Here is a 24,647-nt window from a genome sequence, read left to right as displayed (position 1 = left end):
TACATTCTTATCAGTTCCTGGGAATTGAACCCATGACCTTGGCATTGAAAGCACCAGCGCTCCACTGTTTGAGCTACAGGACAGTTGAATAATGTTTCAAAAACAGTCAGATCAGAGTAACAGGTCAAACTGCACTCTTATACCCATCATGCATCTTTGATAACGTACACATGTCGACAGCTAAACAAAACACTAAATAATACACATAAACATTTTCCTGGCTGGTATTTATAGCTGAAAGCAAAATAATAAATCAGTAAATTTGTGGTTTGTAAGTTGGTCCTCTGTGTTGTCTTTTAACAATCCAATACAAAATATGAAAGTATACAATACAACGTTGAAATAAATATATGTAACGAATATAGGCTAGTAAGAGCTGTGCATGTAAACCTCACTCGCCTGATCTCAAGTGACTGACAGTGATCACTAGTGACTGACAGTGGCTGTGGTCTTCAGGGTTCATGTTAGCGTAGCTGCGTCCCACTCGGAGCGTGTCAAATAGGACTGGTTACATTTGGTGCCTTGAACCCGGATGGGAGTGAGGTTTGGGGGGGTGAGTGTAACTGTTGTAGGCCATTAAGAAAAACCTCACTCCCCTGATCTCTTATTTTAATGAATCTGTTTGAGATCGAATTAACGCAAGATGTTTTGCTATAAATTACAGACATGACATCTGAGGACTATTTCTCATTTTGCTTTATTTTAAGATACAATCATAGACTCGTTCTTACATAGTAGCACATTCACACATGCGCACTCTTCAAAAAATGGTGCTTTAAATCTCTTGACAAACTAAAAGACGTAAATGACATTTGTATGTATTCTAAATAAAAGACACAGGTTGTAATGAATGTCAGCTTGCTTATTTTGCTCAAGATCAGGATTTATTAAGTCCACGTGTCATGCAAACTAGAAACTCTGCTTCTAACCACAGGTCAAGAGCTGTCGATCCAACTATATAACTTTGCGATGCTGTTTGCGAATGTTCGTTAGAACGATGGTTTCGGGACACACTGACTCGTTGAACTATGCTGATAACGACGGAACTTGCGAACATAGTTGGCTAACGATGCTTTTGAGAAACACACCCCAGATCGGGTCAGTAGGATTGGTACATTTGGTGAGGTTTAAGGGGATGAGTGGAATGGATGTAGGCCAATAATAGTGCGTAAACCTCACTCCCCTGATCTCAAGAGGCACTCTAGCGACTAACGCTAGCGACTGCGGTCCTTGTTATGCAACTTTTTTGAGGAGTCATATTTCTATAGCCCAGACATCCTGATTAGAGATGCTCATTGCAGTAAATGTAGTTACGACATCTACCAGCAAGTGCTAATGGGATAAAAATAATTAACCCTCTATTGCACGCATTATTAATTAGACATTGTAAAAAATGTTTTGCATGTTTTTATTACTTAACATGAGCTAAATAACAGATATATATAAAAAAAAATCTAAAAAAAAGTTTAAAGGGGGGTCGTTGGTAAATTGTTGCCATATGGCAACAATATGCAATCGTGGAAAGTACCATAAAATAAAATAAAAATTAAAAAAACTAATTTTATTTAAAACAAGACTCAACAAATCCATCTCATACTTAGTGAAATGTTTAAACAAACATTTATACAGTAAAAACATTATATAATTTCAACAGTTATCTGAAATGTCTGGTAATAATAACCAGGAACCTGGAACCTGTCTCACTGAAATACACTATTCATTCGTTTCATTTCATTTAGTCTTTTTTTTTTGCTGTTTCATTTCATTTAATTCTCTTCATGACTTGTGAAAGTCAGTGAAGCAGAGGAAAACTAAACACTTGGAGCACTTGCTTCTTACAATGCCCTTGCATCCTGGCATTTTGCATCTGCCCTTCTCAGATGCATGCAAGGGCCAGTGGTCTGTGCGGTCTCTGCGGACAGGATCTGGCGGGACAAAGCTTTGGGGCCCTCTTTTATTTCCCCCCACCACAACAGCTTGTGAAGGTCTAATGTTTTTACCTTTAAAATATAAGCAAAAGTTGTAAACATAGTCTCAGAGTAGTTTCATGCTATGTAAGTCAATGGGACTCCATTAGGTTGAATGCACCAGGACGTTTCCATATTTGCATATAGTTGCCATATGGCAACAAATGTATTTTAGCATATTACAAAAAACTTATAAAATCAAAACTGAATTTAATGTTAAAAAATTAAAGTTTACTTACCCCAGATACTGATTTAATTTTTTTATTTGATGAAAATTTTCCAAAATTCTGAATAAAAGGCTATCTTCAGGAGCCCCAGACAGTGATGTTTGCATGTCAATGTCCATGAGCAAAAAGGACTGGCAAACAGGATATCCTGGTCAAGTGACCTCATAAATTGTATTTTCTTAAAAGTTAAAGCCCCCTTTTCACAACTAACTGTAAAAACATAGATTTTATATCACAGCTTTTAAAAAAAATTAAGATAAAGTAATTGTTGCCATATGGCAACGCAATGCAATAGAGGGTTAAAGAGTATTCTGAGCTCTACCTGGTTAAAGGCCATTAGGTCAGACTCAAGTTCTCAATTACAATAAATATATAACTTTGTTTGACAGACAGTATTAACTAATGATAGTAAATGTAAAGTTAAAGAACGATATCTGTGAAAGCTTTGTTTAAATTCACCCATAATGTGAATATTTTTCTTTCAGCTTCAAAACTTGCATCATGTGTTTGATGGTTATTTGAAACTCTCAATATGAATGAAACAACAACAGCGTGAGTGTTCTGCTAGATGATACGCAGTTGTTACGCCATGGTTACCATGGCAGTACAAGCGGTAAACAGGGATAATGCGGAAATTACGTCATTGACAGGCAACAAGTTACAAGGGACGGGCACTATTTAAAATTGTGAATTTCTCTGAATTTCTCAATGTGAGTACACAATTAAAAGAAATATATAACACTGTGCAAGTAGCTTTTGGGATATTTTGATACAAAATTCTGACATATTGTACTAGGCCTACCTTATTATTGTACCTGTATCAAACATGACATGATACATCTAAAGATACACTTTTATTCTTATGTTTACCCTTGTATTCATTTATTATCAATGACAGATGAACATGCTGCTACAATAGTTTTTTTTTTAAATACACTTTAAATACACGTCATATTCACACTATGTGCATGTATAGGTTACTGTAGCTATCTTAATGGGGACATTGCATATTTCAATTTTTTTTATACAGTTAGTTAAAAATGCCATAACCTAACCCTTAAACTTGACACATTTACTAGTTCAATGGACTGCATTTAAAAAAAAAAAAAAAAAAAAAAAACATAGTTTTTTCTTAAAATAAAATAATAATGCAATATTCAAAACTCTTTATCCAATAGTAGGCTGTAGATTATTTAAAATAATAAAAATCGACACTGCGAATAAGCAAACTGTACTAATTCAATCAAACTAAACGATATTTTACAAACAGAACAAGACGAAAAGCCTGCCTGCACGAGTACACGTTAGAAAACGTCACAGCCCCCCGCCCCTTCTCCTCGTCATCGCGCGCTCCTTAAAGGAGTTCGAAGTTTTCTACTTTCACTTTAAACAACTCCGTCGCCAATAAAGCAGAAGAACAGAACACTTTTATTGATCAGAATTTGCGGTCATTTTTTTTTTTTTTTTTTTTTTTGTGAAAAGTGGTGAAAATGAACCTTTTCATTTGTTCGTTCTCAATGATCTTTTTATTTCTCGACCATGGTAAGACTTTGTTACAATCTATATTCGTTATGAGTCCATATAAATAATTGGTTGTATGAGTGAACAAATGTACCAATGTATAGAAAAGTTGAATCACAACACTTTTGTATGTTTTTGTTTGGCTTAACTGTTTCTCAGGTGTGTCTGGTGTTGATACAGATGAAGTGTCAGTGATGGAGGGAGATTCAGTCACTCTAAACACTGGTGTTAAAACAAACCAACAAGATGATATTAAATGGTATTTTAATGACATTCTTGTCGCTCAAATCAGTGGAGATCTCAGTAAGATCTGTACAGATGTTCAGTGTAATGAAGGCACTGAGAGATTCAGAGACAGACTGAAGCTGGATCATCAGACTGGATCTCTGACCATCACAAACACCAGACCTGAAGACTCTGGACTCTATAAACTACAGATGATCATCAGCAGAAGCAGTGGAAAGATCTTCAATGTTACTGTCTGTGGTGAGTCATTAATCCCAGCTAACAATTTTTGGTTCCCATAACGTTAGTTTTTGGTACCCAGAACATTCTCAGAATGTTAGTTTATGGTTCCCAGAACGTTATTTTTTTTTATGGTAACCACCCAGCAACGTTCTGGGAACGTTATTTTATTGTTACATAAAAATAAAACCAAAAAAGAACGTTCCCCTAACGTAAGTATTTGGTTTCCAAAAAAATAACATTAGGGGAACGTTCTGTGTTAACTGGGATGTTTATTATGGTAGTTCTGTTTATTATTAATTCTGTTAATGTTATTATTATTTTATTATTATTATTTAGGAATGTTATTATTATTATTCTGTTAATGTTTATTATGGTAGTATGGTAATTTCTCATAATATACATTTGCACATCACGCTTTTCTTGATTTCTCAGTGCTAATGCTGTTTTAACTGAGCACTGTTGCTGAAAACAACAGTTGGTGCCATTTATTCGTTAAATCAGTATCATACAACTGAAAATCTATGTAAAAAGGTGTATCAGTCAAAGATATTGTTAAGTACTGGATGCATTATCAGTTGCTCTCTCATAATGATGACTGTCTGTCTTCATCTGTTCCAGATTCAGGTCTGTCTATAACTGCTATAGCAGGAATATGTGCTGCTGCTGTTATCCTGGTGGCTGTAGCTGTAACTGCTGGTGTGGTGTGGCGCAGGAAAAATACAAATTGCTGCAAAAATAAGAAAGCAGAAGAGAATGTAAGTATTAAACAGCTGATTTAACAAGATATATGAGATTTACTGTTGTAAAAATTCCTTTAAAGAACAGTTCTATTAATTTTTATATTATTAAATTATTAAAATACTTTTTTAACGTGGGGTTGTTAAAGTTATGTTCTGTTTTGTTGTTTTATTATCATGGTGTTTTGGTTTCCTTGTTTGCCTATCTGCTCTGTTACCTGTGCTTATGAGGCTACATTCAGACTGTGTCAATCCAAATCAGATTTTTGTGCATATCCGATTGAAATATGATTAGCTAAATTAGAATTAGCTAAAGTGAACAAAAAAAAAAAAAATGACATGAAATGTGATTTTTACAAAATATGTGGTTTGGAATCCTATTCAAATCAAATTTCTGGAAATCTGTTTCAGTCTGACTGCTCTGATCGGATTTTGCGTGTTTTATTTGACTTTCTCACGGCACATAAAACACAGTCGCTGGCGAAACAATGATGTGTTGATGCAAAGTGCCGGGGGAGCAGAAAATGACAATATAACAGAGACATATTTTGAAACCGGCAGAGACAACAGCGCGGAAAACAGCCGTCCCCATCCTGTGATCATTCCCAGGACATGTTTGCGTTCACACAGAAGGCACTCTAGCAATTCTATGGCGATTTTCTGATCAACATTTTGTGTGAAAGAGGCTTTGGCTTGTTGAATAAGTCTTTAATTACACAGTTCCTTGAATTTAGCAATTAAAGACTTATTCTAGTAATTCTCATCCAATGTGCAACCAAGGGTTTAACATAAATGTACACTGTTTTAAGGTGTCATTGTTACAGTGTAATTATACATTTAAGTACTGAGTAATATTAAGCAACTACATTAGGATTAGGTTAGGGTAGGATTATGATTTGGCTGAGGGTAGGTTGCATTTAATTATGCATAATTTACTGTTATAGTAAGTACATATGTAACAAGGACACTGTAAAATAACGTGTTACCTAGTTATCTTTTTTGTCCTTATCCTATATTTTAACAGTATTAACACTACAGAAACAGATACAAAACAATCAAAAACAATAATAACTCCCTAATAAAATAAATTACAATTAATAGAGAAACAATGCAACTTCTTTCAGAGAGCAAGTGTCTTATTATAAAACAGCAATACAACGTTTCAATAATTTCAGATGCCTTATTGAAATCATAATACTTCACTATTTTATTACTGTACTATAGAAGATGACAGTGCAGTTTAAGACAGTGTTAAATATTTCAGAAAAGAAAACCTCTGCACAAACAACAGAAGAAAAAACAATTCCAATTCTCTGTCAGTCCTCCTCATTACTTTTAACCTTTTGTGAATCTGTGCTTTCTAACAGGAGGAAAATGCTGATAATCCAAATGGGGAAAAGGACCCTGAGAAAACCTCATTGAGCTCCAGTCAAGACCTGGACGAGACAGTGAAAATGATGCAATTGTAACATTTATAATTTTGATGCTTTCATTGAAAGGGACACTGAAGAGAATTAGGAAATGATGGAGAGAAGATCAGCTGAAACTCTCCTCGCTCACAGAGTCATTGTGTCGGGATTTCAGTGGTCAATACCAGTCAAATTTCAACTATTACATACCAATTTAAATGAGTTAAAAAACTGATTTCATATCATTCTTTTTTTTGTGTGTGTGATTTAAATGTTAAATTAAGGCATTTAGCATTAAACAGTATATGTAATCATATAATATTGTATAATATCAATATAATATTGAGCAATAAAGTAAGAAACAGAGCAACAGTTTCCAGCAGCGAGTGCTTGATGTTTCTCAGTATATAGAGGTTTATTAAAGCTGATATAGTGATCCAGACACAAACAGTGAGTGATTATCTCGGTTTCTTAACATTTGCACTATAATGCTGATCTGGTTTGACATCTCAGTTATTTTGTCCCGTCTGTTTACATCCTCTTATAACTGATAGAACTGACTTTTTTTCAGTTCAGTTTGCGAAATGAGCTTCAAGACAAAGATTTCCTCCGTAGAGACAACAAAAGTCTGCACTACTGAGACTGAGACTGAGACTGTAAGTGTTTTATCGTTATTGTTGCTGTAACTGGAAAAGTCTGGTATCCTTATGTTGCAAAAGATTATAGTTTAAACATGAACACTAACCCTAGTCATTCTCCTTCATCAGATAACACTGGTTGAACAATAATAACTAGCCATGGATTTTTATGAATGGATTTTTGTCCTGCAGCGGCTCTGGAAACCAAACCCTGCCTTAATAAGCTTGGAATATCACTGATTTATTTTAAAGATGGTGAAACACTTTGCTGAGTTAATTTATTCTGTTCAATGCCTGTAACTCGACACATATATGACACTGACTGTGTTAAACGTTGTTACTCTTAAACCTGAAACATACTTGATAGAGGAATGCTACAGCAAAATTAACACACAAATCTGTGTACATTCTTGATAAAACAATGCTATTACATTTTTGTAAGTCTTCATACATTTAGTAGATATATTTGTATCTTCTTTGTTGAAATGTGTAAAATGAGCCAGTCTTTCTTACCTGAAGTTGAGAACAAATATCTGTGACATTTCATGAGATTCTGATACGTTCTTTCATTTTATCTGTTGGCGTGTGAGGAGATGAAGACCTGTCGTGTTATTTGCCATCACGAGTCTTTTACAGTTTTATGTTTGATTGTTTCAAACTCATGACGTTATTAGAATATTGTCACTTTTTTATGGAGATGATATTTTCACTCAGGACAGAATATTTCCTGACATTTTTTTTTTTATGTTTTCCTTCTCTTTACATCAGCCAAGGGAAAAAGTGCCTTGAAGTAAAACCCACATAAACTCTTTTTTTTTTCTTTACTGAAACAACGAATTCAACTTGGGAAATCTTTTAATGTAATGATAAATATTAAAAGCATATGATTCATTCATAAAGGCTGGAATCTGTGTGTCTTTAAAATATTTTTGTGTGTTATCAGATAAAATAAAAATTATTTTAACACTTATAGCCTATACTTTCACCAACAGTTATTATAGTGTTTGTTACTACAGCAAAACTGATCATGTGGTATCAGACAAAAGAAGATTCCACTGTAAATTATGATTATATATTAGGAACAATAATTGCATTGATCTGAAGAAAATTATTAGCATTGTCATTTGCTTTATGGTTTTTCACAATTAATGCATAATTTTCTATAACAAGAAATGAACACAATTAAAAAACCTAATAGTAATGCTTGACTAAGCAAATATCACATTACAGGCATGATTTATTATGTGTGAATATATAACTCAATCATTCTAGTGGTCAAATTATGTTTCATTTCTGATGTTAGTTTCATTCATAATGCTATCATTAATGTTGCGGGTGTTTGACAGAGATTACATGTTTATTATTAATAGGTTTTATTATAATGTAGTGTAACATAGTGTTGCCTTAATTTACTCACTATACCCACACGTTGTTTCAAACCTGTATGAGTTTCTTTCTTCTTTCTATTTACAGTGTATGTGTCATGTTGTCATGCAAAACGTTACAACCTGTAATAACAATGCAACACTGGAAATCAGAAATATTACTAAATTTAAACTAAGTCCATCTGTCTCAGGACAGATCATATTCATATATAGAAAAATATGTAGTTAGAAAATCTGCAATTACTGTTTTTCCTTTGAGCAGCAGCACTGTAATGCCTTTGTCAAACTGATGAATTTCAGTATTTCTGTATTTAGCTTTTTTGTTTAAAGCAGAAGTAAAACTGAATTCCATGTGAACAGGAATGAAAAGAAAAAGGTCAGATACACTCACACACTTCCTGTAATACCATACTCATGCAGAACCTGTTTAGCAAAAACACCTGGTATCGGTAGTGCATTCGATTCAGTACCTGCGTCAGACTGACATAGAAGAGAAGGAGTTGTTGAATAAACTCGTTTTTTTGTTTTGTTTTGTTTTTTGCAAATTTGTCATTACTTGGAAAATTTAGGACCAGAAACTGAGAACCCAATCTCATGTAATCTCATCAGTATGAGGAAGTTTTTTTATCAAACACTCAATCAAATGTTTCTCAATCTTCAGGAAGAATTTGACACATTTTCTTTTTATCTTCCATGATGTGTCTTTTTTTCTCTTTTTTTTCTACAGTAAGTTGAAGAGGAGGATCACGTAGATTATGTGCCTGTCAGCATGAGATGAATGAATAAACTTAAATCTTAAAAAGATTTTCTCTGTTTTCTTTTGACTCATGACCTTATTCCCCTTTGCATTTGTCTTTTGTTTAGTGCTCATTTTAGAAGTGTATCGTGATGCCTGTTTCTGTCATGTTAATGTTTCATCATGTCAGAGCCAAAATACTGTCATTTGCCGAACTCCTCCACAGCTTGAAAGATATATGTATATGTTCATGTGATAAATGGCATTAAAACATCTTATGAACATCCTTTTAATGGTGAATTCCTAGTTTGGACACTAGATGGTGGTCTAATGCAGTATGCATACTACTTGTAGTATACACACACTTTATTTATTAATAAAATATCAGACAATTTATCCATCTCATTGTTCAACATGGAAGTAAGGTGTTTTCTGTGAATGAGCGAGACTTTTTTAGCCATGATTTATTAGCTGCTAAAGGGAAATACAGTGAAAAATATCAATGTAAACCAGCATGTTAAATAGCTGTTTTGTACAGCTAAAAATAACTGGAAATATGACACTGGAAGACAGACACATTAAAATGACTAAAGGCCTTGCCTGCTCTTACCTGAAAACTAAGGTGATCATAAGTGTGAGATGTGGTTCTTACAAATAGTAGTAATAATGATAAATATCATGGGAAACAGCAACAGTTAAAGTGACATTTTCTAGATTAAGAGTGACTTAAAAATAAATGACAACATTTATTTATAATTAATTTACACTCTTTAAAGATCTCAAATTATAATTTTATAATCAGAACAAAAGCTGCAGTAACTATTTTGTGGAAAAATAAAATTAACATGTTAATTGCTCTATGGCAATGGATCCTTTTGTTTTTAAAAGAAGTGAAAATTATTAATTACCTTTTAGAACCAGTAGACATGCTTGGCAAAGCAAATACCATATTTATTCTGGGTGGGAATGTGATTAATTAATCCCTCTAGTGGTCAAGTGTTGCTATGTTCTTATTTCTGAGATCTTTGGGATAGAAATGCATTTAGGAAGGATGTTTATAGAAGCATTAGATGGGAGCACAGGTTTGATGCAGGATATTACGTTTGGAAGAACATGGCAACTAAGAAGTTATTCATTGTCAACAGCACAAAGTAAGAACTTAGACCGTTTTATGCTCTTTTATTTGATTAAAATGAATGTTTTTGTGTATGCTACATCTTCCTGGATGCCGCGATGGTCACGTGACGTTATCTTGGCGACATCAAAGTTAATATTAGCATCTTTGAGCGGGATACATTTTCTTACTTATAAATGCGTAAACCGTTTCAGTCTTGTGCTCCGGACAAGAATGATTCCTAAAATAATGTGTTGTTGTTGAGTCGTGCTGTAATTTTAAGTGAGCAGATTTTCACCTGAATGAAGATGATGAATCAGGTGAAAAGTCCCTCAGATGCACATTGAAGGAGGAAACCGAGACATCAAACCAGAAGATCACAGAGACTGAGAATAGCACAGAGATGTGGGCACTTTTGACTAGTAAACAACCATTTAGAGCACCCTAGGTAGCCTACTCAAATCCAACAGAACACTGTCACTACATATTAGCTATTAATAAGGCATATTATCAAATATGATAAATATCAAATATATATATTGTTCGGGAGGGAGCCAGTGGCTGTGGATGAAAAGAAAGGACTCCGCCTGGGCCTTCAAGTGAGTTGATGGCACCTAGGGAGTGGACCTGGGACACTGGGATTCACTGCTGAACCATCTGGAGGTGTTGTGGGCCTATCAGTAAAACACAGAAGAAGGAGGGCGCCCACTTGATAACTCAAAGAGTGCCATCACCCATTTGACCATCCCACGGAGTCTCATCGGTGCCTCAACTTAAGTACGCATTTATTGAGGGATAGCAACATCTAGTCCTATACAACAGACCTATCTTTCTAATAGATTTCTAATAGAATAAGTGGTTTGTATTGTTAATAGGATTAACACACACTAGTGTTTTGTTCCCTGATTCGTCATCTGCAGGGGGCGGTTACAGAACTGGAACTGGAGCAGGAGTGGATATCTTGAGCTGTCCTCATCACTGCATCTGGACTTTACCACTATCAAGGAAACTTAAGGTGAGATTCTAATTATGATATTGATCTCATTCTATGAATTTCTACCTTTATGTCTTACCTATGGACTGGACCATTTTTATGCTATAGGCCTACTGAAAAAAAATCAAGATTGTTGCAAGATAGCAGCTTTAAGTTAGTTTCTCGTCACAACTGATGAAAACACAATCATAATTAACAATCATCAAACATAAATCATGCATTGCATTTATTCTTAAAATGACCCAGACACTGGCAGAAAAAAACAGGATATGACCACTATAAGGAAAAAAGGTTATCAAGAATAGTTCTGCTTAGAGAGAACTGATGCTAGATCTAGAAATAACTTCTGAAACTGCACTCTCAGAAATAAAGGTACAAGGGGTCAATGGGGCCGTACCTTATCAACCAATTAGATACTAATATGTACCCTTAAAGGAACAGTTCACTTAAAAAAATATTTTTGGGGTTAATAAGGTACATTTTGAAAGCGTTTTCTGGGAGTTTAGTTTCAGTAGTTATTTCAAGCTCTAGCAAGAATGTAGCACTTCTTAACTGCAGGATCACTATATGACTATCATTGTTTGATTTGAGACCTTTTTTGTCAGACATCATCATTGATAGTTCATAGTTTCTCTGTAGAGCAAAAGTCAATGGCTTCATGTGAGCAGGAATGGAAAAAACACCTGCAACAACATGCTTTTCACACAAATGCTATTCACTCAGACTGACACCTTTGACATGCATTCACACAAACACGCTTTTCACACCTCAGAGATGCTCTCACAAACTGCCATCAAACACAGACCTCCAGCAGGAGACACATGCCCATGCAGAAGCTGTTTGTCTACCCAACAGATCAAACCACATATCTGTGCAGAAGTGTATAAATGAATAAATGAGACCACATCCAGGGTTCACTTTGACTCCTTTTGACGAGTATTTTGTATCTACGTTTTACACATTTGACCTGAAGAGTAACACATACAAATGCTCCGGGTCCCTGTATTATGATTAAGATAAATACTTTTAAAGTTTTTAGGAGAGCATTTAATTAATCCATTGTTAATATCACACTTTAAATCCCTTCAGGATGATTCTGCTGTATGTCTGCTGTGATTTCCTAATGAAACATGTGGTGATTCTCACAATCCCAAAACTCATCCATTGAGAGTCTGAGGTTGTTCAGGAGGTTCCAGTGAAATGATCACACAATCTGGGTCTTGTACTCAGATTCGTACATAAACCACGCAAGTAGTATCATCTTCAACTTCCTGTAAAAAATGCAAAACACAAGATTTAATAAGAATAAATGTGATTTTGTAAATTGACGTTCATGCCGCATTTTGATTTGTTAACTCCACGCAGCATTTTATTTCAACCACCATTTTTTTTATTCTGTTGCGGTGCGTGCAGTAACAGTTGTTTCTATTCAAATCAACAATGGAGTTTAAAAAATATGACCGATGGACGACGAGGTTCAGGTTATTAACCCCTTGACGCCTGAATTTATTTACAATTAAATAAAAAAAATTATTATGTGTGTTTCTGGCTCCAAGCTGATGCTAAATTAAGTTGAGATTGTTAATTTGTCTATACCATATAGAATAGATATAAATTTAGGTATGTTGCAAATTAGCGACAACAGGCATTTAGGGTAATTTTTTTTACAAAATGGTAAAATTAATAAAACACATTTTCCCATCTCAGGTATGTAGATTTTATTCATGGCACAAAGTTGTTAGAACTTATAAACTTTAATTGACAAATTAATGAATCTTGACAACAGCAAGAAACAAAACACTCTCCTACTCCCTAACATTGACAGTAGTTCTCTTACGAGAGGTTCTCTCGTATTGCGTAAGCTAGCTTACGCTGCGGGAAAGTCTCCTTTCTCGAGATACTGAAGCCAAAAATTATCCTTAATTTTTTAAATCTTGTCAACGCAGTGCGGCAGCCTGCAGACCTAGGGCAGGCGAATCGCATGCCCATTGGCTGCTCTGCGGCAACTGCAGCAGCCTATGGCTGAGCCTTGCGCGTGACGTCACGTCCAATGAGCGCGCTTGGCGCGCTTAATGCGTCACAGCCCGTCATTAGGGGTGTGGCTTAGCGTATATAAGCAAGGTACAGAGGCTGCTTCGCTGATTTCTGTCTCTTCAGCGAAGCTCTTCGCATCGCATCTCTGAGGAAGCCGCCGTCGAATCAAGCGACCAGCACGCCGAGGATTTCAGCCTGAGGACGCCGGCCGCTTCGCCGCCTTCAGCCTTCCCTGCCTGCTGCGCCATCCGGCATACATATCCTTTCTTGCTCTGTGTTTGTGTGTTTTGTGTGTCCGCCGCGACACACTTGCATCTAAAAGAGCGCAAGGCGTTGTTGCAAATGCCTCGCTCATCCTGTGGCTCGTGCAGAGCCGCGCTCAGCGACGGAGACCGCCACGTGGTGTGCGCTCTCTGCCTGGGCTTCGACCACGCAGCCCGCGCTCTCTCCGTCGGGCTCTCACCGCTCCGCCCCCTCGACTTTGGAGTCTGCCAGATCCCGCGCTAGTGTCGACGCGGAGCTTCTCCGCCTCCTCACTCAAGCGGTTGAGAGAATGGGACTGGATTGGTCCCCACCCAAGGAGCCGGTGCCCAATCGCCTTGACGGATGCTTTCTACCTAGCCGCCGCCCTGCGCCTGCCTCTAGGTCAGCACCCTTCCTGCCTGAGCTCCACGCTGAGCTCTCAAAATCCTGGAACGCGCCGTTCTCCGCCAGACTCAGCTCGCCAGTCTCCTCGGCTCTCTCCCAAGTGGACGGGGCCGCCGAGAACGGCTATAACGGTATCCCCGCCGTTGAGGAAGCTGTGGCAACGCACCTTTGCCCGCCGTCTGCTAGATGGCGCTCAAAGTCTGCCCTGCCGTCTAAAGCCTGCAGGACCACCTCAGCTCTCGCCGGCCGCGCTTTCGCCGCCTCCGGCCAGGCTGCTTCCGCCCTGCACTCAATGGCCATTCTTCAGATCCTTCAAGCCGACCTCCTCCGTGAACTGGACGAGAAGGGCTCGGATCAGTCTGCCTTAACGGATCTGCGCAGCGCTACGGATCTTGCGCTCCGTGCTACCAAGACCGCTGCACAAGCCATCGGCAGATCCATGGCCGCGCTCACCGTCATCGACAGACATCTATGGTTGACGCTCGCGGATATGAGTGAGTCAGAGCGCGCTGTATTTCTGAACGCACCACTCTCGCCCACCGGCCTCTTTGGCCCTGCGGTCAGCGGAATTGTGGATCGTTTCTCTGAAGTACAGAAGGCGTCGCAGGCGATGAACCTCTTCCTGCTCCGCCGATCGAGCCCAGCCACAGGCCGCCCTCAAACTCAGCCTCCTGTGCGCAGCTCTAATCAGCGCTCTTCCCGGCCTCCCAGCGCTTCGCAGCGACGCCAGGGCAGCCGCCCTAGGTCGCGCTCGACCAGCCGTCACAGATCGCGTTGAAGCCCGAGCCCGCGAAGTCCTCCTAGCATCCGCAAGGAGGAAAAGATGGATGAGTCCCGCTACGGCCGGACCGCCATCAAAACGCACAGCTCTGTCAGTCCCCTATGTTCAGGCTACTGCAGCAGCTTACACCGCAGCCAACGAGCCAGTAATAGCACTCGCTCGCCTGCACACAAACGCCGTTTTTACAGCGACCCAGATAAATCTCAAAAAGAGTATAAGTGCTTTAAGTGTAGAAAATGTGCCCACACCCATGTGCTCACTGCTTCACACAAGTACAATCCCTATGGTAACGCGCTCAGAGCGCTCTCTCATAAAGCGGCCACACACCGCTCGAGTACTAAATGTAGTAAATGTGCCCACACTTCCGTGCTCACACCTACTCGCTGCTCGCTCTGTCACTCAGTTACCTCAAGTTGCTACGGCTCAAGCCGCAGGGACATTAAGTGTAGAAAAAGTGCCCACTCCCGTGTGCTCACTGCCTCACACAGACAAGGTTCCCATGGCAACGCATCCAGAGCGCTATCTCTTAAAGCGGAAACATTCCGCTCGAGCATTAAGTGTAGAAAATGTGCCCACAGCTTTGTGCTCACACCTGCCCACTACCCGCTCTGCCAGACAGGTTGCAAACCTCATAAAGCTCCCAAACACTGACCGTGTCATAAGTGCAAATCCTGCGTCAGCTCACGAGCACGCGCACCCACTTTCAGACACCATAATCCCCACGCCGCTCTCGCGCCTGGGATATTTGACAGCAGTTCACGCTCCATCTTCCGAGATCGAGCTACTAAAATCTGCACAGTCGGCCAGCCCTGTTCTTCTGCCCTCGTGTCCGAGCATCGGCGGCGCGCGCGCCGCCCCATCCTCTCTGATACAGGTTCCCCATCCCGCGCAATGCGGCGATCTGAACCCAGAGACCATTCGACCCCTAGCCATGCATGCAAAAGCATGGGAGGCTATTCAGGGCGCGTCAGAATGGGTGCTCAACACCATAAGACACGGCTATTCGCTCCAATTTGCTCGTCGCCCTCCGCGCTTTCTAGCGCAGACGGAAACAAAAGTGAGTTTGGAAACAGCGCATCTGCTTCAAGCAGAAATAGCGAAGCTGCTGCGAAAAGGGGCCATAGAACAGGTTCATCCTTCCTTGAGCGAGTCAGGCTTTTTCAGCCGTAACTTCCTCGTTCCCAAGAAGGACGGAGCATTAAGACCTATTTTAGATCTGAGACATCTGAACAAGGCTCTCATGAGACGGCCGTTTAAGATGATTACAACCAGACAGATCCTTGCGCAGATCCGCCCAGGAGACTGGTTTATCTCTCTCGATCTGAAAGACGCGTATTTCCAGATCCAGATAACCCCCCGTCACAGGCCATTCTTGAGATTCGCCTTCGACGGTCGAGCTTATCAATACACAGTCCTGCCGTTCGGCCTGTCTTTAGCACCCCGTACATTCACAAAATGCATGGACACGGCTCTCGCTCCCCTGAGGAGTCAGGGAATGCGAATTCTGAACTATCTGGACGACTGGCTCGTTATAGCGCAGTCAGAGACAGAACTTGTGTCTCACAAAACAGCGCTTCTCAGCCATTTGGAAGGTCTGGGTCTAGCGGTCAATTGGACCAAGAGCTCGCTCTCGCCCCGTCAGTCAATTTCCTTTCTCGGAATAGAACTGGACTCGGTGGCGATGACAGCCAGATTGTCGGAGCAGCGCGTGCGCCGCATCCAGCGCCTCGCTGCATCTTTCAAAGAAGGCAATCGGGTTCCCCTGAAAGCATTTCAGCACATCCTGGGGCATATGGCCTCAGCTGCAGCAGTGCTTCAGCTGGGTTTACTGCGCATGCGCCCGCTTCAACGCTGGCTGAGAGCGCACGTATCCCATCGAGCCTGGGCGACCGGCGGCTCGCTAATCAGAGTGACTCAGGTCTGTGTCTCAGCCCTGCAGCCCTGGCTAGCAGCCGAATGGTATCACACTGGAGTGACTATGGGAGTGATTTCACACCGGAAAGTTGTCTCAACAGACGCGTCCAACCTAGGTTGGGGAGCGCTCTTCGAAGGTAGACCGGTCTATGGCCGCTGATCAGACCAGGAGAATCTCCTACACATAAACTGTCTAGAGATGCTCGCGGTCGAGAAAGCGCTCATGCACTTCCTCCCATTCCTCCATGGTCACCATGTTCTAGTCCGCACGGACAACACATCAGTAGTGGCCTATGTGAACCACCAGGGCGGTGTCAGATCAAAGAAGCTCTGCGCCCTGACAGAACGCCTCCTCGTATGGGCTCAGCACTCTCTGCGCTCTCTGAGAGCATCGCATGTGCCTGGCCATCTGAACGAGGGCCCCGACAGACTGTCCAGGGACAACGTTCCCCCTGGGGAGTGGTCTTTACACCCCCAAACAGTCCAGTCGCTGTGGCGCCGCTTTGGCAGAGCGAAAGTCGACCTCTTTGCGTCAAAAGACAACGCACACTGCCCAGTATTCTTTTCAAAGAGCGAGGACGCGCTGGCCCAGACATGGCCCAGCGGCCCGCTATATGCTTTTCCCCCGGTCTCTCTGCTGCCTCAGGTCATCGAGAGAGTCAGGAAAGCGCGCCACACAGTGCTCCTCATAGCCCCGTTCTGGGAGAACCAAGCTTGGTTCCCGGAACTCATACAATTGGCAGACTCAGCCCCTTGGCCGATTCCGGTGCAGAGAGACCTTCTCTCTCAAGCCCGCGGCTCGATTTGGCATCCCCACCCAGAGCGCTGGTCTCTGCATGCGTGGAGCCTCAACAATTACATGCTGATCTACCAGAAGGGGTGATGAACACGATCATACAATCTAGAGCCCCCTCCACAAGGCGGCTCTACACGTCCAAATGGTCGGTGTTTAACAAATGGTGCACTGCCAGAGGGCTCGATCCACAAACATGTGGGGTCTCGCAAGTATTGTGCTTCCTTCAAGAGCTACTGGACGCGGGCAGGTCCCCCTCCACGCTCAAAGTCTATGTCGCGGCCATTTCAGCGCTCTCTATCTCAGAGCCGGGCCGCGCATTAGGAAAGAACGAGTTCGTCATCCGCTTCCTTAGAGGAGCGAGAAGGATGAACCCCCCGCGACCCCCTTCGGTTCCTATGTGGGATCTTTCACTGGTCTTAGACGCACTGAAAGCACATCCCTTTGAACCCTTAGAAACTGTGGATATGAAATACCTCACGCTCAAAACCATTTTTCTGATAGCACTGTCTTCAGTAAAACGTGTGGGAGACCTTCACGCGTTATCCACTAACGCTGCGTGCCTCGAGTTCGGACCCAATGACTCCAAATTTATTCTCAGACCGAGGCATGGGTACGTCCCCAAAATTTTGGGCACTCCCTTCAGAGCGCAGGTCATTTCCCTTTCAGCCCTGCCAAATGCTGGCTGCGAGACAGATAGTAATCTCCTCTGCCCAGTTAGGGCGCTGAGAAGCTATATTTCGCGCTCCGCCGCCTTCAGGCGTTCAGAGCAGCTCTTTGTTTCGTTTGGTGGGCGCACCAAGGGTCTCGCCGCCTCGAAACACACCCTATCCAGATGGATAGTTGACGCTATCGCAGCTGCTTACGCATCTAAAAACCTGCAGTGCCCTTTGGGCATTCGAGCGCACTCCACCAGAGGCATGGCCTCATCGTGGGCGTGGTCCAGCGGGATTCCCATTCATGACATTTGTGCAGCGGCAGGCTGGGCCTCCCCCTCCACATTTGTTAGGTTTTACAACCTGGAAGTTCCCGCCTTGCAGGCCAAAGTGTTATCAGTCTAAGTCTCGCGTAAGCCAGCCCACTGTCTGTGCGCGGGCTATGTTGTCGATTTAGCTCTACTGGTTGAGCTGCACTATGTGGGAAGTGTCAGTTTGGACCGGCTGTGCCGCTCCCTGCCCCATAATATGTGCTTGTGTACTGTGGTATCTTGGCCGCCCAGCTCCGCTTCGCGTTCCCTGGGCTCTCCATGGGATTCATTCAGGATGCTGGGCGCGCGCACGGCGTTGACAAGGGTGTTCCCGCAGCGTAAGCTAGCTTACGCAATACGAGAGAACCTCTCGTAAGAGAACGTACTCGGTTACTAACGTAACCTCTGTTCTCTCTAGAGAGGGAACGAGTATTGCGTAACCCGCCGTGCTCTCGCCACGAGCTCATTTCGCTTCATGCGACAGAAACCAGCGAAGCAGCCTCTGTACCTTGCTTATATACGCTAAGCCACACCCCTAATGACGGGCTGTGACGCATTAAGCGCGCCAAGCGCGCTCATTGGACGTGACGTCACGCGCAAGGCTCAGCCATAGGCTGCTGCAGTTGCCGCAGAGCAGCCAATGGGCACGCGATTCGCCTGCCCTAGGTCTGCAGGCTGCCGCACTGCGTTGACAAGATTTAAAAAATTAAGGATAATTTTTGGCTTCAGTATCTCGAGAAAGGAGACTTGCCCGCAGCGTAAGCTAGCTTACGCAATACTCGTTCCCTCTCTAGAGAGAACAGAGGTTACGTTAGTAACCGAGTACGTTTTTATACATTCCATGTTACACTCTGTTTAACTCTTTCCTTGTTTCTCCAGTGCATACATTATATATTCTTATAGTGTTATATCCTAACATGCTATTTTTTGTGAAAAAAATAAATAATTTTTGCCTGAACCCATCTAAATACGGCATTATTATATGTAGCCATTATAGGCCAATCCAGCCGTTATGGACGAATGTCGCGAATTTGCTACAAACCGAAATCTACAAATTACGTAAAAAATCTTCGTCACATGAAGTCTATATGAATAACATAGCTATAGAGGCAATCAATAAGCTGGTACATATTTTTATCTTAGCACAACTTAACCCTCTACTGCACGGTGTTGCCGTATGGCAACATACCCTTTCTTTGGACATTTCTTGAAATTTGAAAATAAATATGAGCTCTAATTGGTCTTAAATTCATGGTAGGACCTGGTGGTAACCGATGATATGCTTTGATGACATCACATGACACTACACACTCTTGCACTGTCATTCTTTTCACACACTTTTGATGACTCCAGTTGCTGAAGAAGTGCTTGTGAATATGTGAATATTTTCCTCAATTTTTCATATTTCTTCAGAATTTAAAAATTACATCAAGCATCTGGGGCAAGTTCTAATCTTTTTTCAATCATTGTCACATTGTTTTGATACTACTATTACCTTTGTAGTCAATAAAATTGGTATGTTGCCATATGGCAACATTGTGCGGTAATGGAACAATATTTTGCCCATGCTAATGCAGAGTAGCTTTGTATGAATGACAATGTATGGATGCACTGATATAGTTGGATGGTTGTATTCTACTCATATATTTATATATATATATTTGTATGTATTTATAAAGTAAAGTAAAAGTAAAGTATAAAAGTAAAATATATATACGCTTATTTTGTTTAGAAAATGAAGCCGTCAGTGTTCTATGGCAAGGCTGAGAGGAGGGCTGAAATGTACAGGGTACAAGTGGTTATACTATCTCATGAAAGTGAGGATGAGCTAGGGATCAGTGATGAGGAGTATGAGAGGCAGGCAGAATTAGGCCTAGTACTCAGGACGAAGAGACAGGTATGTATCTAGTATTCCGGTACGTTCAACATTCAGGTTACATGTCGTCCTTTGCACAGTGTTGAGCTGATGTTGGGAAAGGTGTAAAGTAGATCAAGAATTTGAGGTTTTTGTCATTCCAAAATCTGTATGGTGAACTAAAAATAACCACATACACAAGTCATTGTGCAGTCCCCATGCACATGTGCACGCACACACACATGCACACACACACACACACACATGCACACGCAAAGGCACAAACACATGCATGTTCTATCATCCTAAATTTGATGACAGCAGTTACTAGTAAATGTTGTTGAAATAATACTTTGAAAATTAGTTTCATATTTTGTACACAAAGCTCTTGAAAACATTTCAAATAATAAAAACTATTTCATTTCTAAAAGACAGGTCTGTAATCATCTATGGATTTCAAGTCATTTTTGTAGAAAACACATCAGGTTGTTCCATTGTCGCACAATGTTGCCATATGGCAACGCACCCAAAAGTACCCCCCGAAAAATAAAAAAATATAAAAAAATATATGAATATGTTCATTTGAGTCTATTTTATATATAAAAAAACACTATACATTTTTTTTCCATGATTGCATAATAATGTATGCAGTAGAGGGTTAAGCTTAAATTCAGAGGTTGAAATCCAGCAGGAACTGAAAACTAATTTGCCTAATCTTCGTGGTACTTTAGACCGCGGTGGATACGCAGACAGCAACAGGTCTGGGGGAGAAAAAGTTCCTCGGAAAAAAATTCCTGGGACAAATTGGTAATTTTGGTGGAAACGCGGCCAAAAATAAAGGCAGGTAAATTGTTACCACGTACACATAAACGTATTTCATACGTCCCATGGATGAGACCAGACATACTCATTCCAAGAGGGAGACTTAAATACAGAAAAGTAACAAAGGGAACTAATGAGGGAACAACTGAACAGAACGAGTTATCAAATGAGTAACCATGGAAACAAAGACAACAAACATACTCAACCTGAACATAACTGTGACAGTGCACCCCTTCCCGGAAAGGAGCGACCTCGCGCTGACAGTTCCAAGGAGGGAGGAGGCTAAGTTGGAGGACAGGAACCAGTGTGGTGCAGATGGTGGGAGAAGCCCACCTGAGAGTCCAGCCGGGATGAAAACCCACAGCGGTGCAGGGAGAACCATGGCAACGACAGAGGGTGACAGAGCCGATGGTCGTGGAGACCTAGGTGCAGATGGAGAGCAGATGGACCCAAGCAACTCTGAAGGCTTTGGCTGCAACTCGATCCCCAACGTGAAACCGGAGGGCTGAGGCAGAACTGGAGCGACCGAGGGCCGAGGCGGAGCCAGATGAAGCCGTGAGGGCTCATAGGTCTGTGGCACAGGATGGGTGAGGATCGACTGAGGTGGACCCGCTGGACCAAGGGAGCACGCTGGAGGTGTAAGCTCAATAGTCCCTGGTGGTAGAGGTCTGCATTCCCACGGCTTTCCCCAGTGGTGGCATTCACACAGTTCCCTGCCCTGATCAACCTGGCCAGATATGTTCTTTGCATCCCGACCACAAGTGCACTTTCAGAGAGACCATTCAGCCTTTGTGTTTGGATTTTGGAGGAAAGACGTTTGATTGCCCACTGAAACCGTCATCATTCAGAATTTTGTTCTTGCATGGATGTTAAAATGTTTTTCTGTGACATTTTTACGGTATTGACAGGATCATGATAAAGACAAATAACAAACAGAATTATTGTATAGCCGACATTGTATATTTGTTATCCCCAATCACTCTCTCTTTCTTTAGGGGAAATTTAAATGTGTGATTCTGGAAACTAGGTCTTAATTTAAGCGGGATCGTTCGGGTCAGGAAGAAAATCATTCTAAGTGGATAGCGAGTGAACAGAGAGTGAAGGTATAGGCATTCAGAGTTGGGCGGGATCAGCGCAGGCATGGAATCATCCTCTTCCCAAATCCATTTCTCAGAGGTCTCTGAATCACCCTCGGTGACAGGATTGTGGGCGAGGTTTCAATTCATCCCCCCGGACTCCATTCTTGCTCTCACGGTGGCTCACGATGGCCGGATCACACACCTGGTCAGATTCATTTTCAGACTCAGTCGCTCCATCTTGCGCCGGCTCTTCATCTGAGGTGGGCTCAGACGTCGTGTTAATCCCACGAGGTGGTGTCAGGATGGACTCTGACTCAGAAATGGGGCTGGTGATGTCCCTCTCAGGAACGAGGATGAACTCAGATACATACATTATTCACCAGCACCCACTCCACTTAGATATGTCACAGTTATTTTCGGTTTAGAGTTTTCAGTCATTGCCCTTTTTCCACTTGTCTGAGTTTGTCATTTGTTACCATGTTTTCTCATTTGATCAGTCATTCTGTCCAACTGTGGCCAAAGTAGTTCCCTTTGTTTGTTCCTTGTATTTAAGTCCTCGTGTTTCATTTGAGTTGTTTCCCATCTCGTCAGTGAACAGTTGTTACCTTGCCTGCTTTCTACTAAGTTTCATGTTGTGGATTATCCATTAAAGACTTTTAATGGATAATCATATCATCATATCATCTCTGTTGTTTTTTTTTATCAATGGCCGTACGTGACAGAAGCCCAGACCAAAAACAAGATATTTGTGACATCGCAACAGTGTGAGGTTTATGTGAAAGATCATTATACTATGAAAGCCCATTTCCGCTACATGAGAAAAAAATCAAGATCTGATAAAAAGTCAAAATTATGAGATTAAAAATTCAAAGTTATATGTCATTAAGTCAAAATTAGTATTTCATAATTAAACATTTTAAGTCAGAATTTCGACTTTGAAATCTCGTAATTTCAACTTTGTGATATTTTTGAATTTTTAAGTGATCATTTTGACTTTTTAATCTCATAATTTGGATTTAGTATGTCATAATTTGTTTTTCATTATTATGATTTACCAGAGCATGATTTTTTTCTGTCTAATGTGGTGGAAATGGGATACCATATTATGCAGACAAAAACACGAGCACACACTGATGTACATCTGATTATCTGCTGAAATGATACAAATTCTCATCAATAAACAACAATAACAATAAATTGTCTTACCGATTTCTGTGCGTTTCTTTTGTAGAATGTTGCCTCAGCGTACATGATCTCTAATTCACAAGTCTCAACTGTTTGAACAATAATAAATGCATTAAAACAGCAAGATTCAGACTAGATCTGGTTCTTCACAACATATATGTCATTATTAGGGCTTTCTAAGTTAACTGCAGTTTTTAAAAATGGCATTAACAAATTTAATTTGCATTAGACCAATAACTTTTTCCACACACAAAAAGTTCCCAAAAGAGTGTTTATCATTAAATTTAAAGAGAAACATAAATCACACATAAATTTTCACATAAATGGGATGTTTGACAAAACTAAAGTCTTTTACATTATTTGTATTTAATCAGCTTTTAGGCACAACAAGCACAACAAAAATCATCATTCATAAAGATTTTAATTGGAGAACCAGCTGCATATTTGCACATGTACAGTAAGATTACAGTATGTTCATAAAATGGAGACAGCTTTTTTGACAAAAATTTATTAAAAATAAACATTTCAGTTTTTGTATTTCCAGTGTTGATGCTGTTTGCGAAATACAGAGTCTGTTTTTGTTTTTTTGTTTTTTTGCAAGTGAGACGAGTAAAGAGTAATGATCTACAGAAATTGACAAACACAATAACTACATATATTAGTTTGGTTTCAAAGGACGTTATCTACAAAATTATGAGAATCATTTTAATTAAATGATAAAATAGGGCTATCAGTTAGCTAAAATATTTAAAGCATAATTCAAATTATTAATTGTTATAATACTTGTTTAAAAGGAAAAGGTAACACTTGCCTTCTTTGTCAGTTTTTATACATTTCCTGCAGATCCAGAAGATCCCAAATCCAGCAACAATCATCAGAGATCCAGCAGAGATCAACACTATCAGAGACACTGAGACTGGAGGAACTGAAGGAGTGAGTGTGTCCAGCTCTGTAATGATAAAGAAAGAAGTGAACGCATCAGTCTGATCTACAACAGAAGACAGAGATCAGGTCAGTAAACACACACATATATCATCAGTGCTGTGGTACCTGCACATGTGTGACAGAGTGTGTTGATGTCCAGATGTGTGGTCTGGTTGCTGATGGGATTGTTCAGCACACAGCTGTAGGTGTTTTTATCCTGATATTCCACCTCCAGAGGTAGAGAGAGACTGATGCTGAGATCACACACACTGATGCTGGACAATACACTGATTCCTTTGTACCAGGAGAGAGTCGCATCACACACATTCAACACTGATGAACACACCAATGAACATGATGATGATGATGAACAGTTTGAAGAGTTACTGATGATGACAGGAACAGGCAGACGAGCTGAGAAGGATGAGAGAATAAAAAAATAGAAACAC

The 24,647-nt window shown here is 40.8% G+C and overlaps 1 protein-coding gene and 2 long non-coding RNA genes across 3 annotated transcripts; 2 read left to right on the top strand and 1 right to left on the bottom strand.

The window, feature by feature from the left end:
• Positions 1 to 3,165: 3,165 nt before the first annotated feature.
• LOC311295600 (uncharacterized protein) lies at positions 3,166 to 4,962 on the top strand (the record flags this gene model as incomplete). Its single annotated transcript, XM_084417066.1, has 3 exons — positions 3,166 to 3,736; positions 3,875 to 4,201; positions 4,802 to 4,962. The coding sequence occupies exons 1-3, from the start codon at positions 3,685 to 3,687 to the stop codon at positions 4,960 to 4,962; spliced, it is 540 nt and encodes a 179-aa protein (XP_084273192.1). The 5' UTR covers positions 3,166 to 3,684.
• A 1,217-nt stretch (positions 4,963 to 6,179) lies between these two features.
• Positions 6,180 to 7,932, top strand: LOC311295832. The gene is made up of 3 exons (XR_014628405.1): positions 6,180 to 6,385; positions 6,901 to 6,985; positions 7,097 to 7,932. It is a non-coding gene; the product is annotated as an uncharacterized lncRNA (long non-coding RNA).
• Positions 7,933 to 11,400: 3,468 nt separating this feature from the next.
• On the bottom strand, positions 11,401 to 24,223 carry LOC311295196. The gene is made up of 3 exons (XR_014628235.1): positions 24,086 to 24,223; positions 23,296 to 23,363; positions 11,401 to 12,467 (listed from the first exon to the last, which is right to left on the bottom strand). It is a non-coding gene; the product is annotated as an uncharacterized lncRNA (long non-coding RNA).
• Between the last annotated feature and the right edge of the window lie 424 nt (positions 24,224 to 24,647).

This window comes from Rutilus rutilus (assembly GCF_951802725.1).
Source record: "Rutilus rutilus genome assembly, chromosome: 8".
NCBI lineage: Eukaryota > Metazoa > Chordata > Actinopteri > Cypriniformes > Leuciscidae > Rutilus > Rutilus rutilus.
This window is presented reverse-complemented; position numbering and strand designations above follow the sequence as displayed.